This window comes from Capra hircus, chromosome 2, assembly GCF_001704415.2.
Source record: "Capra hircus breed San Clemente chromosome 2, ASM170441v1, whole genome shotgun sequence".
In the NCBI taxonomy this organism is placed as follows: Eukaryota; Metazoa; Chordata; class Mammalia; order Artiodactyla; family Bovidae; genus Capra; species Capra hircus.
Window position 1 is genome coordinate 100,999,396 of NC_030809.1, and position 17,773 is coordinate 101,017,168.

The 17,773-nt window shown below is 34.1% G+C and overlaps 1 protein-coding gene across 6 annotated transcripts in view; it reads left to right on the plus strand.

Annotated features, from left to right (window-relative positions):
- Positions 1-17,308, plus strand: part of TANK (TRAF family member associated NFKB activator) — a 98,352-nt gene extending 81,044 nt beyond the window's left edge. For 5 of the 6 annotated variants that reach the window (XM_013969371.2, XM_013969370.2, XM_013969367.2 and 2 more), the window contains exons 5-8: positions 5,764-5,840; positions 6,481-6,593; positions 12,456-13,027; positions 16,461-17,308. In XM_013969371.2, the coding sequence (XP_013824825.2) occupies positions 5,764-5,840; positions 6,481-6,593; positions 12,456-13,027; positions 16,461-16,637 (939 nt within the window). In that variant the 3' untranslated portion in view covers positions 16,638-17,308. Of the gene's footprint in view, positions 1-5,763; positions 5,841-6,480; positions 6,594-12,455; positions 13,028-14,264; positions 14,342-16,460 lie in introns of all 6 variants that reach the window. The other variant, XM_005676056.3, reaches the window with a different exon arrangement.

Sequence of the window (17,773 nt, forward strand, 5' to 3'; positions counted from 1 at the left end):
TTGAGCTTCCTCTGTGGCTCAGTGGTAAAAAAATCCATCTGCCATAAGAGATGCAAGTTCAATTCCTGGGAAGATCCCTCGCAGAAGGAAGTGGCCAACCTACTCGAGTATTGTTGCCTGGAAAATCCCATGGTCAGAGGAAACTGGTGGACCACAGTCCATTGGGTTGCAAAGTCAGACACGACTTAGCGACTAAATAACAATTCACACGATTATGTGGATTAAGTTAAATAATATATGCAAGTTGCTTAAATAACAGCTGTTTTCATGAAGATATTCTCTGTTCACCATGGTAATGATAAAACATAAAATGAGTAGTTAATGAAAAGAATTTTCCCAGATTATTTTGTTTTAAATGTAGTGTTCAGCAAAGGGGTGAGGGAAGTATGGGAAACCTTACTTTTTAAAATTAATCATTTATTTTCTGTTCCACATAAAAAGGCATTCCCACAATTAGATATAATTATTTGTCAAGAAAACTCAGCAAGACAACTTTTTCTGATGTTTTATTGTAACATTGAGTTGATAGTAGTTTGGGGGTATTAACATTAAACCAAAACCCTATGAAGCACTTGGGAATAATTGGGATATTTAACATTATTTTTCTATTGTGTATTTTCTTGTCACTTCCTTCAGAACTCTGGGATGGATCCCATCTTGCCCTGGAATTGTTCCTGCACTGGCAGTGGATCTGCCTAGCGCATTGCATCATGCAGAACCAATAAGGTTCCTAGAATTTGTGCTCCTCTTGCTTTTCTAGATTTTCAGTAATGCTACTGAGAGTGAGAGAACCATAGATTTCACATGGCCATAAGTTCTTAGAAACACAGTTTCTATGTATTTTTTAAAATTATATTTTGTCTTCAAACTTTTAATATGCTTTTATGTTCTTATCAAATCTCTTGTAACTTTTTTGTTCCTGTTTTCTACTCTAAGCTCTTCCCTTTCTCAGTCCATTTTTGTCTCAGTATATCTAAACTAATAAATGCAACCTCAGTTTCTCCTTTAACATTTCATTCTTAGTTTCAGAAATCTAAGTGATAACTGAATCCTTATTTTCAGTTTCTTTTTCCATTGCTTATTTTTCTTTTTCTGTAGTAAATTTTATTAAGCTAGTGCTTGTAACTGTTCCACAGTTTATATTCCCTTTACTGATCCATCCCATCTCACCCTGACTTCTTGGTTGATATTGGTTCCAAGTAAAAACATAGGTCTCTTTTCTGTTTTAAAAGCATAATCTCAGAAGTAAAATCAAATATAGCCTACACTCAGTGGCCTGAGATACTGGAAAATAAATATTCCTTTTGCACGAAAGGATCTCAGCTAAATTTAGAGAGAATCTTTGATATGAATCCTAGAATAAAGTGATATTCCTTGCTATAGTTCAAATACATATCATTGAAGACTTACCACCTTTATTCAGTATTAGCCTCGTAAAGTTAAGATTCCTTCCACATGAGAGAATAGACCCTAAAAGTATTGAAGAGTTTGAAATAACTCAGTTTAATTTTGCTGACTTTAGTTGTTCAAAATTTTTAAAAACTAATGATTTTTAAGAAAAACTAATAGAGTCAACTAATAATTCTGATTGAAGTTGTTTTCTGCATTTCTTCTTCTCCCTTAGCTTTTTGGAGGTATAAATTGACAAATAAAAATTATATATATTTACAGTGTGTAATATGTTTTGATATATGTATACATTATGAGATGATCACCACAGTCAAGCTAATTAACATATCTATCACTTCATTAATTATTTTTATTTTTTATTGTGGTGAAAACATTTAAGATTTATACTCTTAGCAGATTTCAAGTATACAGTATAGTAATATTAACTGCAGTTGTCATATTCTGCTTTAGATCTCCAGAATTGATCCATCTTGCATGACTTAAACTTTGTACTCAACATCTCCCCCCTACTTTCCCCCAAACCCTGGCAGCCACTGTTCTACACTGCTTCTATGAGTTTGACTTTTTTAGATTTCACATATAAGCGAGATTGTGCTATATTTGTTTTTCTGTGCCTGTCTTATTCCACATAACATAATGTCCTCTAGATTTATCCATATTGTCTCAAATGACAGAATTTTCTTCCTTTTTAAAGCTGATGTCTTCAGCCTTAAAATGTGTGTGTGTGTGTATATACACACACAATCTTCTGTTGCATATATACCACGTTTTCTTTCACTACTCATCCATCATCAATTGACACAGAGATTGAATTCATATGTTTGCTATTGTGAATCATTTCTGTATTTTTTACATTGATTTATAAAAAGAACAAAATACTTTTAGTGCCAGATATTAAAAAGGCAGGCGTTGGGGGAGATATACATTTCTTTCTTTGAAATGTTGATGTGTGACAAATCTTGGATTCCAGCACAAAAATATTTTCCGTTAGCATATGCATTAAGAATAAGAAGGTTTTGGACTAATGAAATATTAGCACTTTTTCATTTTTTTCCTTAAGTATCTTTGCATATTTAACTAGGTCTTGAACAGAACATTTTTTTATATATACTACTCATCTATGAGAAACCTAAATTGATTTACACTAAAACAAATTCTCCCAATTTACATAAGAGGAAATTTAAGGAATCATTTCACAACGTCTTCCAACTGTTTCAAATGGGTTTATCTTAATGATTTAGTTGAATGACTTATCCAGTGCCATACTGGAAGTGTAAATGAAAAGTACGACGTGTAAAACTCTTATTTCAGTATTCATTCCACAAGTTCGCCATTTCCAAACTAGTACTTGGAACAGTTTATAATGTTAAGTATTTTAAGTTTTAGTACCTCGAAATAAATTCATTTGTTGAATGATTTCATGTTAAAATCTCCTAAAATATAACGTTCAGAGTTTTCTTGCTTCCTTATCTAAAGTTGTAGTAACTTCAACTTCCTGCAGTACAGGACCCACCTGGATAATATTTGAAAACAGCAAAATATTAGTTATCTTTTCTAATGTTTACGTACTCTCTGAAATGCTCACAAACTGAGTAGTCTTCATTAGGTAAGATAATTTTACCTTTAAAAGAAATTCTGAGCTTCTGAGTTGCTATTAACTATACTAATCTTAAATCCTATGAGAAAATAGATAATCTTTTTCAGAAAATTGCATTTGATTGCTACAGTGGAAAATAACATTAACTTTCTCTACCCATTCTAGATAAACCCTGCTTCAAAATGTCAGAGAATTACTTTCCTTTGTTCGTTTTAACTGTCATATTAAGATCTCTTGAATTTTCTCTTGGGATGTGTGACATAAAAATTTCATTTGAAATATATCAATAGTAACAGAAATAATAGTAAGTAGAGCCATTCCTAACTCCAAAAAAGCTTGAAGTCCCTAATTTAGATGCTTCAGAGATTCCTCAGTAAGTCTGTCTTCCTTTACCCCCCGCCAGTACAACCCAGGAATCTTTTCCAGATAAATTCAGAAGTCGACATGAGTTATTTGGCAAGCCAAACAAAAATTCATCATTCTTTTCCTACGCTTTTCTTCACCTTTCTCCCCACCCCCCACCCCCATTAGTCTTCAGGCTTTAGTTTCAGAAGTAATCATTCCTACTTTAGGTCTGAATCAGTATACTTTGAAAACTGGAATAGTCTTCACTGTTTTCTTTAACTATCTTCATTTTCAGGCTAAAATCATAGGAGTTACTTCTCTTTGGTTATTTCTAGCTCCTAAGAGAGGTTTTTTTCCATGTTGAGTATTTCAGATACTAAATTTTAAAAGGAGATTATTAGTCAGTTTAGTCACCTTTTTTATTATTTAAATTGTCAGATGTTTCTGTTCTCTTAATATTACCTCTTCTCTATTTTGTTACTATAGATTTAATATAACCTTTTAAGAAGTTTTTATTCTTGCAGTGTCCTGACATGATTGGTTAGCTTTAAAATGTTGCCTTTTTGCCTCTTCCACACTAAAATCTACTGAGTGTTCTAATTGCACATAACACTAAAGAAAAACCTTTGTCTACCACTTTTTAAAACAAACTGTGAATGTGAAAATATCTTTTATATGACTGCTTTGAAAAGCTCAGTGTGTGCATGCATGCATGCTTAGTCACTTCAGTTATGTCTGACTCTGGACAGTATCCCACTAGGCTCCTTCGTCCGTGGGATTCTCCAGGCAAGAATACTGGAGGGGTTGCAGCACCCTTCTTCAGGGGATTTCCTGACCCAGGGATCAAATCCATTCTCCTGCGTCTCTAGCTTTGCAGGTGGCTTCGTTACCCACTGAGCCACCTGGGAAGCCATAAAGCTCAGCAAAGCAGTTTTAATCCAGAAGAAGAAATGGCCTAAATATTGCAGACAAAAAATATGCATCAACAGATGATCTTTGTTTTACCTCAGTATGAAAACATAATATATAAAATCGCATATGTTTGTGTTGCCAAGATCATATTTTACTACTTACTATAAACTAATAACACTATTTTAGAGATGTTAAGCAAACACTAGTATTTAGGAAAAGCTGGAAAAGTAGAACAATAAACTGAATAAATTGGAGAAGATATGAATTTTAAGAAAAACAAACTAGAATCAGATTTTTCCCTAAAGAACAAACAATACTCTTAAGAAATTGAAAGAACCTATTGGAAAGTAAGGTTATAAGGGAGATGTACTCAGGTGGTAAGCAATGAAGTAAAATTATCCATGTTAGTAATAGCTACAATACCCTTAATTCAATAAAAATCTGAAAAGGCACTTAATACAAAATACTGGTTTGAATTTGAACTTAAATAAGATCCCATGCAGTTTGGCCAAATTATAAATAACTGAATAATATTAAGATTTTTTCAAATACTTGAATTGATCAATTTGTAGTTTTAAAAGGTACACAAAGTTCTCTAGGTGTGATTGAAGATTTTTAAAAATCTAAATTATGCAGTAGATTACTGCATGTTCTTTACTGCTGACTTCTGTGTCATGATAAGTGTAATACCAGTGGAAGCCACAGGGTGGTGGCAAGAACTTGTGTTAAAGGAGCTTAAATTCATAATTGCACTGTCTTTAAAAATGCTTGTTAAATGCTAAAGAGCTGTAACTTGGTTTTCTTTATTCCTCTTATACAGCTGCATTTCTCATCAAAGAATCTATAGCAAAATACAAAGACATTGGTTTAGATGTATAGGCCAATAATGGAAAAGAAGTAAACTCACATGGATTTTTTTCCTAAAGTTTCTAGTCATGTCAGATGCTTGGTGATCAGAGTAGCAATTTCATCAAGGTACGAATTTGAGGAAATTCCTTGAATTATCAATACTGGAAGTAGTTTTGAAGTTACCAGAAATACTTCATGACTTCATCTTATTTTTCTGCTTTCATTTTCCTTTTTCCACTGAATGTTCTCATTTTTTAAAAATCTGTTGTAATATAAATATATATATGGGGCTTCCCTGCCTGATGCCTTACCTTTGAAGTAAACAAAGAATCTGCCAGCAATGCAAGAGACCAGGGTTTAATCAGTGGGTCAGGAAGATCCCCTGGAGAAGGGAATGACTGCTCACTCCAGTATTCTTGCCTGGAGAATCCCATGGACAGAGGAACCTGGCGGGCCACAATCATGGGGTCACAAAGAGTTGGACACGACTGAGGGACTAACACTTTCACTGTAATATATATAAACATATATATATGTAAAACTAAATTTACTTTTCAGTGAGGAAGGTAAATTTTCCATTGTTTTCTGTTAATCCATTCTCATTTGAGTTTGGAAGCAATTTAAAGTGGTAATCATTTTATATCTTTAAGGTAAGAAGACAAGAGGTTTCCTCTCCAAGAAAAGAAACTTCACCAAGGAGTCTTAGCACTCCTTTATTCCATGAAAGGTAGTTCTGTATCCTTCTTTGCCTACTCTACAAATTATAAATATTGAAATACATTTTTATTTACATATTTAAGTTTTTAGCAATTGTAAGAAACAGCAGCCTTTTGAAACTAGAAGAGGTGAACTCAAGGCTTCTCCATGTTAAAATGACGTAAATAAGTCATATAGTTAATATCAGAGATGGTTCTAAAAACTGAATTCTCTGAAGTTCTTCTATTTCAGTAGAATAAGTATTATGGCCACATCATTTTATATGGATAGATCTTTAATCTTTTCAATGTGAAAAATAAAAAATTAAGTTTTATCTGTTTAAAATATCCACAGAGGACAAAAAGTCAATACATTGCAGTTCTAATGTAAAAATGAGACAGCCAGCATAAGTAGAATATATGAATAAGGAGACATGCTAGTTTGTGCAATATGTATGTATTAGAACTTTATCACTTACTTTGTGCCTGGCTCACCAAATATTAAAGTTGTTTTAGGAAATATTATCTAGGAATTTAAAATGATATTTTTAAACTTGAACCTTTCAGTAATTATTTTGTGGTACATTCAAAGGTGCTTGTAAATTCAATCATGATTTCTAAAATTTGAAGATATAGTCTTTACATTTTAAAATGTTGATTTATTTTTAAAAGCTATATAGAGAAGACTTTCTGGGATCTGAAAGAAGAATTTCATAGACTATGCTTGCTAGCTAAAGCACAAAAAGACCACTTAAGCAAACTTAATGTACCAACCACTGCAACTGGTAAGGTTTAATTTAATATACAGTAATGTTAATTTTATTGGTTGAAATTGATTTCTTTTTGATTGTGAAAATATTTCTAAATGCTTATTAAGTGCTGAGGATTGTGACTTGTGCCTTTCACCACTTATAATGGCTAAGTGCTGTTTAATTCTATAATTATTAATTATAGAATTATTGGCCTCTTCCCTGTCTATTTTGTGTGGTGCTGTACAGATTGAATTGATTGACATAATTACTAATCCTCTTAATAAGAAGTCCTACCTTGGAAAAATAAATACAGGCTATATCTCTCAAAATCTTCATTTGCTATTGGGTATCTTATTAAAATTAATTGATATATTACTAAATAATCTAGAAGCTACACTATCATATATGAGCTAAATAAAATTATAACATTAGATTTGTGTTTTAACTTCTGCCTGAAAGTTAATTGGACACCATAGATACATTCTTCTAATTTGAATGAAGAAATGAACATTTCACCTTTTATTAGTCCAGTTCTGTTGAAGGCACAAAGTGCAAATTTAGTATAAAATACAACTCAAAAGGAATATCTGTTTTACAGATATAGTTTGGTATGGTTTTTAAAAGCTCTACCCTTCCCTAAAACCCCAGACAGACTTCCTGGTATTTGCTTCAGTAGTTAAATATGAATAGCAAATTACCAAGGATTGAATTTGGCTACCAAGCACCTCTGTAAACAAAAAGAAGGTGAACTGATCATTTATAATGATAAATTCTCCTTTACCCTTGTGATTTGAGATATTCTGCATGCAGTTCCGAAGAGATGTGATGTACAGGTTTCAATCTGAAAGATGTTGCCGCAGTGCTAACACCCCTTTAATTCAAGACCACTTCCCATTTCTTAAAACTCATAGCTCGGCTATTTAAGAAATCATTTTATCGTGTAAATTTACTTTTTGCCTACTCCTACCATTTTGTTTTCAGAGAAGGTACACAGTGCTCTGTTGGAAAAGCAAAACAATCTTAGTTTACTTCTCTTCCCTTTGCTGTGCTTCCCCAGAAAGAGCTCTGATTTTTTACCCTTCAATTTCTGTCATTTTCATGAGAAATTGATCTTTTCTACAGACTGAAAACACTCGGTACTTCTGAAGTAAAAGAATTATCTTTATTTAAAATCTACTAGCTGTAGAGATGTAGTACCTAAGAAATCATAAACATGCCTCTTTGAACATCAGCATCTCATCAAAACATTTTAATGGTGACATATTCATTGTTACACAGAGAACCTACCCATTATCAGTGGCATAATACTTTGACCATTTTTAAGTTACACAGGTCTAAATCTGAGTATGTATCTGTCAACTGGAATACTTAACAACTGGAGTGTTTAACTTCAATTTCTTTCCCACTAAAACTGCCTCATAACAATATTCTTACATTTTATATTAACTGTGTCACAAATAATAAATACAGCATTATTCTTGAAATATTTTAGGTCTTTTGTGCTACAAACTCCAATGAAGTTTTCTGACTCCAAATAAACCACCATATCAAATATGCTTCTGAAAGGAGTAGATCAAAGGGGGAAAAAAGAAAAAGAAATGTTTGGAGATGGGTTGAGGAAGATGCCTGCCTGTTCAGGGTTATTTTAAGGGTGAACACTACGTTGAATACAAATAGAAAGTAACTGTTTTAATGTGATTTGCATAATATAGCTGGAAAGAGTATATTTAACATGGTTGTCCCCTGTCTTATTTTTTGTTAAAATTTGATTTTTACTCTTAAGAAACAGATATTATTCATAAATTGCTGAATTAGTAGAATTATAAATTTTCTTTTAATTTTTTTCTTATCCACATATGACAATAACCTTGAGAAAGGATAAAGATGAAATGTATGCTTAAGCAATTATGGCTTCAGGAAGAAGTACTATTTGGTCCATGAAGCAGGGTCATATTTCAGTGGGGATCAGGAGATGAGGATATAGGACTATAAGTTAAAACAACCGTCAGATCTTTTTCTTTTGTCATATATCAGATAATTAAACTGAGAAGTAGTCCAAATGGACAGCCTGTTCTTAAAATTTAGAAATCTAAAATTTAGAGATAAGTGTCCTTGAAGTAAACAAAGTAGAAAGACAATTAGCTCACCTGATCATGTTTCTTAGTATAGTGTCAGAATGACAAGTGCTTTCATGCAGCTTGAGTTTTAAATTTTCTAAGCTTAGATTTCTAGTAGCCTTAGAAATCTTAGGTTTAAACAAAAAAAAATTTTTTGTAAATAGTAACTCTTATTCCTTGGACAAATTAATTCAGAAGATTAATGTGCTGAGAGGTATGCCAACTAGCTATACTGAAAGAAAATATATGCTTTTTTACACTTGTTTGGGTTTTCTATGTTTTGTTCACAAACGGGATAGACCTACTTCTGGAAAAGAAATTTCAAGCACATTTCTATCATTTTGGAGATTCTTTTCTATAATGTAGAAAGCAGCACGTTCAATGTGTCATAATGATTCAGAACACAGGCTCTAGAGTTAGGCTGCTTGAGTTCCAGTTCCAGATCTACCACTCATTCATTAGCTGTGTAGCCCTGGAATTAACCCCTGAATTAACACACATACAATGGTTGTAAGTGTGTGGCACGTAGAAGTTCTGTTAGTATTAATAGTTGTCATTAGCAGCAGCAGCAGATTCTCTTGCATTCACCCTGTTCTCCTATTGAAGAACATTTAGATAAGTGTTTCCTCCTTCTCAGGTGTTAACAAAATTTAGTTGCCTCAAGAGGTGGTTTTCCTGATTTATTATTTGCGATTAGTAAGTGTAATCTACAAAGAAAGTACTATTTCCTAGAATTTCCTACCATTTTTAAGTCTACTACGAGGAAAAATGACTACTTGAAAGTTAATGGACTTTAAGAACCTCAGAGGACGGAGAAATCCTGCCAACCAGTTGTGCTTGATCTTAATTACTGTACCACTTCCCTTGTGGCTCAGCTGGTAAAGAATCTGCCTGAAATGTGGGAGACGTGGGTTCGATCCCTGAGTTGGGAAGATCCCCTGGAGAAGGGAAAGGCTACCCACTCCAGTATTCTGGCCTGGAGAATCCCATGGACTGTGTAGTCCATGGGGTCGCAGAGAGTGGGACACCACTGAGAGACTTGCACTTTGACTTTCACTCCTAGTTACAGACGGATCATCTAGCAAATGTAGATTATTATACTAAGCTCCATGCAAAAGAGAATACAGATTGATTTAGAATTCGTTTTTTGAAGGCAGACTATGTGCAAGTTCTGAGCAGGGTACTGGAGAAAGTGGGAAACAAAACAGTTTAGGAACTCAAGATATCTACCTTAATGGGAGAAAGAGGTAATTTGCAAATAAAATGCAGAGTGTTTAGTCCTCAGGGCACCCACGAGTCATGACTAAACCAGTCTTGGGAAGCCAGAGCCAGCCATCCAGAGAAGTGAATGCCTAAGCCAAGAAATGAAGAGCATATAAGAGTGAGGCAAAGAGTAACAGAAGGAGGCAGTTCAGATAGTCTGCACAGCATGTGTGAAGGCCCAGAGACAAGAGAGTATGGCCTTTTGGACAGCTGTACCAAAGTTCATTAAAGCTGGAGTAAGGAGTGAATGGAGCAGATGTGGTGAAAGATGACAGCAGGGAGAGGTGATCAAGCATCAGTCATGCACAGTTTTATACGAATTTTAGGGCTGAAGGTCTTGGAGAGCCATGAAAAGGTTTTATTAAGAAAATAACCTGACCAAACACATATTTTAGAAAAACTAAGGCAGGGTAGGGGAAAGCAGTGTAGATAGTGGAGTGAATATGAGAAAAATTTAGATGCAAGGAAGCAGTTCAAAGGCTGCTGTAGTTAATCCAGTAAGAGAAGATAGTACATACTAAAGAGAGGCAGAGGTATGTAACAGGATGAACTAAAGAAGCTGTTGGCATCGTGGCATTTGGACTACAATCATGTCCAAACAGTAAACATCTTCTGTTGGAATGTGTCTTGGCAAAGAAGAGAAAGGTGTTATGAGACTGTAAACATCAAAAGGAAAGGAAAAGAATGACATTTAAGTGCTTACTGATCTGGGCAAATGCTGTATTGCACAGTGCTCTCTATACCCTGTCTGCTTAAATTGGCATCATTGGTTAAGGTACAGCTTCACTGATGGCTACCTTTTTAGCGTGCTGATTAAAAAAAAAAATCACCAGGCTTCCCTGGTGGCTCAGATGATAAAGCGTCTGTCTGCAATGCAGGAGACCTGAGTCCATTCCCTGGGTCAGGAAGATCCAGTGGCGAAGGAAATGGCAACCCACTCTAGTACTCTTGCCTGGAAAATTCCATGGATGGAGGAGCCTGGTGGGCTACAGTCTGTGGGGTTACAGAGTTGGACACAACTGAGCGACTTCACTTTCACTTAAAAAAAAATTTTTTTTTTCCATTTGTCCGCTTAATGAAAATATACATATCAGCAGCCTCCAATTTCACTGTCTTCTAGAAGTAACATTGTGGGGCATAATTTAGCTTCTTCTAATCTCCCAATATCATCAACATGGAGAGTGCTTTGATCATTTTTTTTCTTGCATTGAAAACCATAGCCCTCGTTGGCCCCACACTGAGCTGTAGTGTTCTCTGAGTTCTGCTTTTTTGTTTTTCTTGACTCGTGCCTTCAGCTCTTACTGATAACTGCATCTGCTTTCAACAGCTCAGGTCCATGCCTTGTAGTTTGCTGCTTCTAACCAGCTATGAACTAGGCAGGCATCATCAAGCTTGTTAGAATGAATCTAAAATGAGAATAAGAGCAAAATTCATCTGTGGGCCTTGAGGCTCTAAACCTGACCCCTCAAAAGCACTATTTTCTTATTTTCTAGCTTTTGCCTATGTCCTTGAGAGCTGTATTTGTTGGAAAAGTATCTTCTAGATAAATGAGCTTTGGAGTTTCTAATATATACCTGATAACTTGTGCTCTTGCCTGGAAAATCCCATGGACAGCGGAACCTGATGGGCTGCAATCCATGGGGTTGCTAAGAATCGGACACGACTGAGCGACTTCACTTTCACTTCTCACTTTCTTGCATTGGAGAAGGAAATGGCAACCCACTCCAGTGTTCTTGCCTGGAGAATCCCAGGGACGGGGGAGCCTGGTGGGCTACCGTCTGTGGGGTCGCACAGAGTCGGACACGACTGAAGTGACTTAGCAGCAGCAGTAGCAGTAGCAACTACCTTATCTAGAGAGGCCTTTTCTAAATGAGAAAATCCTATATTCACGTAGAGTTTTCTGAACATGCATCCTAAAATTTCATCCTTCTTTTGCTTCCAATCTTTTCTCCCCCTAACACCCACCGCCACCACTCCCTCACATAGAGTAGACAGTAGCTAAGCTGATTGGTGATATATTAATATTTGTCACACAGACATGTTATAGGGGAGTAAATGACCTAATTCATACAGATTCTTAACCTGTACAGTATATTAATATATATATGACTGGTAAGGAGTTTCCCTTTTAATAACTTACTCGTCTAAGCAAGCTCACAGTTGCAGCTTCCATTACTGACAAAATGTTGAAATGTGTATACTATAAGCAAATGTTTTTAAGTGTAGAGCAGAATAACTGAACAAGACTCAAGGCTTACAACAGCACAAGACCTAGGGAAAGACAAAGTAGTTAAACTTGCACTAGTAAGTTATATCCCAGTTCACCCACTGGAGACTGCTAATATTTCTGTGTAAGATGGTCGCAAATGTAAAGAAAAAAATGCCAGTTGTCTTCAGTTACTATAAAAACCAATAGAAAAAATAATACTCATCTATCCAAAGCTAATTGAACATTCAGATTTTTAAGAATGATTGAAATGTGACTGTTTTCCTTTTGTGTTTTTTTTCCCTGCAGAGACACAGTGCTCTATGCCTATACAGTGTACGGATAAAACAGATAAACAAGAAGTGCTGTTTAAGCCTCAGGCAAAAGATGATATAAATAGAGGTGCACCGTGCGTCACATCTGTCACACCAAGAGGACTGGGCCAAGATGAGGAAGACACATCTTTTGAATCACTTTCTAAATTGAATGTCAAGTTTCCACCTACGGACAATGACTCTACTTTCTTACATAGCACTCCAGAAAGACCTGATGTCCTTGGTTCTGTCACATCTGAGACTGTGTGCCAGGATCAATTTAATATGGAGCCCAGAGACAATCCAGGAAACTTTGTCAAAACAGGAGAAACTTTATTTGAAATTCAGGGAATTGACCCCATAGCTTCAGCTATACAAAACCTTAAAACAACTGACAAAACAAAACCCTCAAATACTTGTATTAGGACATCTCTGGATAGAGCTCCGTGTTTGCCACCTGGAGACCATAATGCATTATTTGTAAATACATTCCCACTTCAGGACCCATCTGATGCACCTTTTCCTTCACTGGATTCCCCAGGAAAAGCTATCCGAGGACCACAGCAGGTAACTGTTTTGCATTAACAAATATATTATGTGTGAACACACATTTTGCTATGCATGCACAGATAGGCATCTCTTTCAGGTTATCAGACATCTTTTTAAACTACTGACTAGCCAAAGTTAAGCTTTCAACTAACAAAATCCAGGTCTTGTAATAAATGACATGAAATTTAAAAGATGATTATGGCAAAGGTCTGTTATAAAGTACCTTAAAATTTATGGCACATTTAGAAATACATGTAAAACCTTATCTATATCTAGTGTGTTTCATTATCTTACCTAGTCCCTGACTCAGATTTTTATTCGGTATCATTGTTATAATAAGATTCTTTATTAAATGTCATTCTGTGAAGCAGATGCCATTTTTTATCAAAAAGTTGTATATACATACTTACCTTTATAAGAATGCATCATTTTTTAATAAGTAAATAATCACATTGTATGTTTCTATTTCTGAAAATAAGTGAACTGTCTTTCAAATAATACTTTTGTGCAGTCTCATTTATACAGTACTTAGAATCTGGAGGGTTTGGTTTTGGTTTCTAATCTGGCCCTGAAAATGCAGCCTAATATATTTTTTAAATAGTCTCTACATATGTATAATTTTTATCAAATTCTTTAATGCTTCTAAAGCTTGCAGACTATTTATAGCCCATCCTTAATGCCACCCCAGTCCCCTCCTACCCTCCCTTTTATTCAGGTGCTATTACAAAATGCTTCTTTAAGTTTAAAAAAAATGGGGGGGGGGTTGTTTAATGCCTGAAGACAACTGAAAAATATACAGTTGTTAAAATAAACAGAAGCTTATTTAAAAAAATCCAGATTGCTACAAGTGTCTAAAACAAATTGAGGACATTTGTTTGATTTCCCTTTGCCTTGAGATACGTACTGAAAACCAAAACACACCAACGACTTGATTAATACTCTTTGGTTTCGTCAGTATTTTTATAGGTTATAGACTTTTAAATCCACATACAAAGAAGGCAATAGTCAAGCTGTGGTATAGTTTAGCAGTGGAGAAAAGGAGGCAGCTCTGACAATAAGCTTTAATTATTGACTCACTTATGTTCTACATTGTACCTTATTTTACATCATAGTCACAGTTATAGTTACTACTTAATGAAACAAATTAAACAGTTTCATTTATTGCAAGTAGAATTCCTGTGGAGCTGTGAAGTGCATCCGTTCTAATGCTTGTTACTTTTTTCTCCATCATATCTCTTGCTTGTTCTTTTACTAGTCTGTGCAGTCATGTTTCAGTAGATGGCACCCTGCATTGTGCATTTGCTTTCTGTGCTACAGCAAGGGAAACAGCTGGTATGTGATTACAACTTGATGGAAAAGTATTCAGCTTAAAAAATGCAGGAGAATTGGTGTTGAGCTGTCACAAGACATGGGGCATAAGGTTAGATAATTGATATTTTGGCAGAAGAGGCAGAGAAATTCATCTGTTTTGAATGCTGTGTTACAGTTTAGGACTCAAAGGATATTTCTTAAAATGGGTTTTTTAAAACATTTTGTTGTTTTATTTGCTTTAGTAAAGCTTCTATGAGGAATACAGAATTCTTGAGTTGTTGATAACAAAAGGAAGTGAAATTTTGGTTTTCATAATTCAGATTTTTACTTTTATATCATTACTGCTTAACACCTTTTTTATACATTCAGCTATCATAATAAAGTCTGAAACATATCTGTTTATTTTGCTCTATGTGATTTTCTTTTCTTCCTACTTTTGCTGAGTCAGTCATTGGGGGTCCCAACCAAATTCTGTGAAAAGATCAAATCTGAACTAATAGCTCCTAACAGAGAAGGATAAGTATGAACTTTGAAAATAAATTGGTAGTAGAAGATTGGTTTATCAAATGTTTGCTCCTGAGCCTGTTACTATTTTACAGATTTTAATTAAAAGTATCTTTAACTTATTAATCTTTCATTTATATCCATATCAATTTCCCATTAGAATGGTACTATTAATTGTAGTTTTTGGTTAAACTGCCAACACTAAAATTTAAGTCTAGTTAACTCTTATATTCTCACAGTTAGTACTGCTTTTCTTTTATCATGGGAGAAAGGAAATGATTTCACCCCAAATTTCAAATATGTACTTTAAATATTACTGTTTTTTGTTATAAAATTGCCACTTCTCACAAAAGGATTTGAGTCAATGTTATAAGCCCTCTGTACTGATACTTGAATGTATCTGGGTGCTTAGACAGACTTTGTATATTTACACCAACTGTACACAGCTGTCCAGTAAAATGTTTATAAGAAGACAGTGATGACGTAAAACCCAAATGCTTCAGTTAGTAATATACTGTTTACGTAATGATTGGTTAACCAGGATGAAAGAGATTGGTTAAGGGAATGAAAACTAGCACTGTGTCAAGAGTTGGATTAGGTTGTTATTTTAAAAGCAAATTAGTAATAGCACAAAGGGGTCTCTTTAAGTTGGCTTTTTGAGGTGATTTTCCTCAAAGTGCCAGAGTTTAGATATTTTAAGATAAGAAAGCAAATTTTAGAAATAATTTGGCTTATAGCATTTCAGGAAAATAAGATATTCTAGTCAACAAACATTTACAGAGCACCTACTCTTGAACTAGATGCTTTCTCTTGCCCTTCTAAGTATTTTTTGTAATAGTAAATGCAGTTAAGGGTATATATGTGCTGCTTATTATACTGGAGGTAGTGCTGTTGAATTATGCTTTTCCATAATTCTTTAATTGGGCAACTGTTGACAGGCTTCACTTTATTTAGCCACAAGAAAGGGTAAGAAGGCCAAAGTATGCACTGTATAACAGAAGCAAAATAAGAAGTCAGAAGAATGCACCCAATGTTGGATTTTGTTGAATGATTAAATATTTGAGGTTTCAAAAGAGAATTGATCAATAGAATTCATTTCATACTTAAAAAATTATTTTCAAAAATTAAAGTACTTATTTCTATGATTTATTCATTGTGGATTTGCTGGTAAATAGTAGTAAAATTCAAATTACTCTTGATCAAAATGCATGTTCACACACATCAGGTCTAGTGTGTTGTGTATTAATAAAGGTCCTATATCTGAAAGTTCCCAATTAAAATAAAAAAGATAGATTTTAATTTTTTTAAAGTCTCAGTATTGACTGTTGCTTCAGAACTGTTATCACTGTGATAATGGGTATTAAAACATGCTTGTGTTAAAACTGGAAGCTTTTTAGTTTGTGAAGATAAAGTGTGTGAATGTGTATTTTAAGTGATTCTTTAAGTTAAGCTATACCCTTTATGAAAAAGAATTGAGTCATGTCCTCATGCTAATTCTATGGAAAGGTAATTTGCTTTCATATTAGGGAATTTCATATATATGTATATATCCCATTCAAAAAATTTGAATTAGAAATTCAGTGCAAGTTGATTTTAAATACAAATAACAGAAGATGTTTTTATTTGTTTCCTGCAGCCCATTTGGAAGCCCTTTCCTAATCAAGACAGTGACTTATTGGTACTAAGTGGCACAGGCTCCGAACTGCGTATACCTCGCGTATGTGAATTCTGTCAAGCAGTTTTCCCACCATCCATTACATCCAGGGGGGATTTCCTCCGGCATCTTAATTCACACTTTAATGGGGAGACTTAAGATGCATTTGAAAACAGACATGTCAAGTTCTACGTGATGATTTTGGGTTTGTAATATTATATATTAATACTTGATTGCAAACTTAGCTCAAGATCATTTACTGAAAAATCCAGTCACTGCTATTTGAATTTCTAAACTTAATATTGTAACTGTCTTTTATTGCCTTTTAAAAGATTGTTTTGTACAAAGCTGTAATTCATTGTATTCATGTTTACAGTGTTTATTATATATGGGATTATGCAATTGTGTAACAATAATTTATGTTTTTTCAAATGTCTAAGCTTATTGCTTGGGTTTCTAGTTAGAACTATTGAATGTGGTGAAGTCAGATGTTTATAGGGTTTTTAAAATTTGTTTTCATTTTAAAATTTAGATTATTTATGCATTGGGTGTTCTTTTTGAATAAACCTATAATAGAGAATAGCAGACAAGATAAATATCTGAGTAAATACCAAACTTAAGACATTTGTTGCTCAGTGATAAAAATCACTGGTGGGATTATTTAAAACCTTTAGTGTTTTTTTTTTCTTTAATAAAAGACATAGGTTTAATTTTTTCTGTATGTATAGCTACATGATGAAGTTAGTTAAATATTAAGAGTTACTTACGTTGTGATAGTTAATGTGTTCTTTGTTCCTGAATAAAAAAATAAATCACATTTGGGGGAAGTTCATAAAATTCATGTTTCTTTCCAGTAATCTGAAAGAAGGGTAATACCAGATCTGGTGACATTTTATTACAACTAATAGATCACTTTGAAATTTAAAATTATTTTTCAGGGTAAACTTTCTAAAGAAACACATTTGTCTTTAATGGGAGCAAATCTAAAACCTTGTAAGGATTATTCATATTTATTAATTTACATTAGAAATATCCACATTCTGGTTGAGAAATTGTTAATTCAGTGTTAGCAGCCTGATTGATGGCCAGTGGAGGATATTTAAGAGAGAGGATACCAAATTCAGAAGACTGCAGAATTCTGTTTAAAATGAGACTTCCCTATGATTCTTGTCATTTAGGTTTCTCTTCCCTCCCCCACCCCACTCTCAATTTTTTAAAATGTTTGAGGTATGGCTTCTCTTTTATGAAGTAAACACTGATTTGCAACTCTCAAAACAGAAATTTAGGCCTTCTTG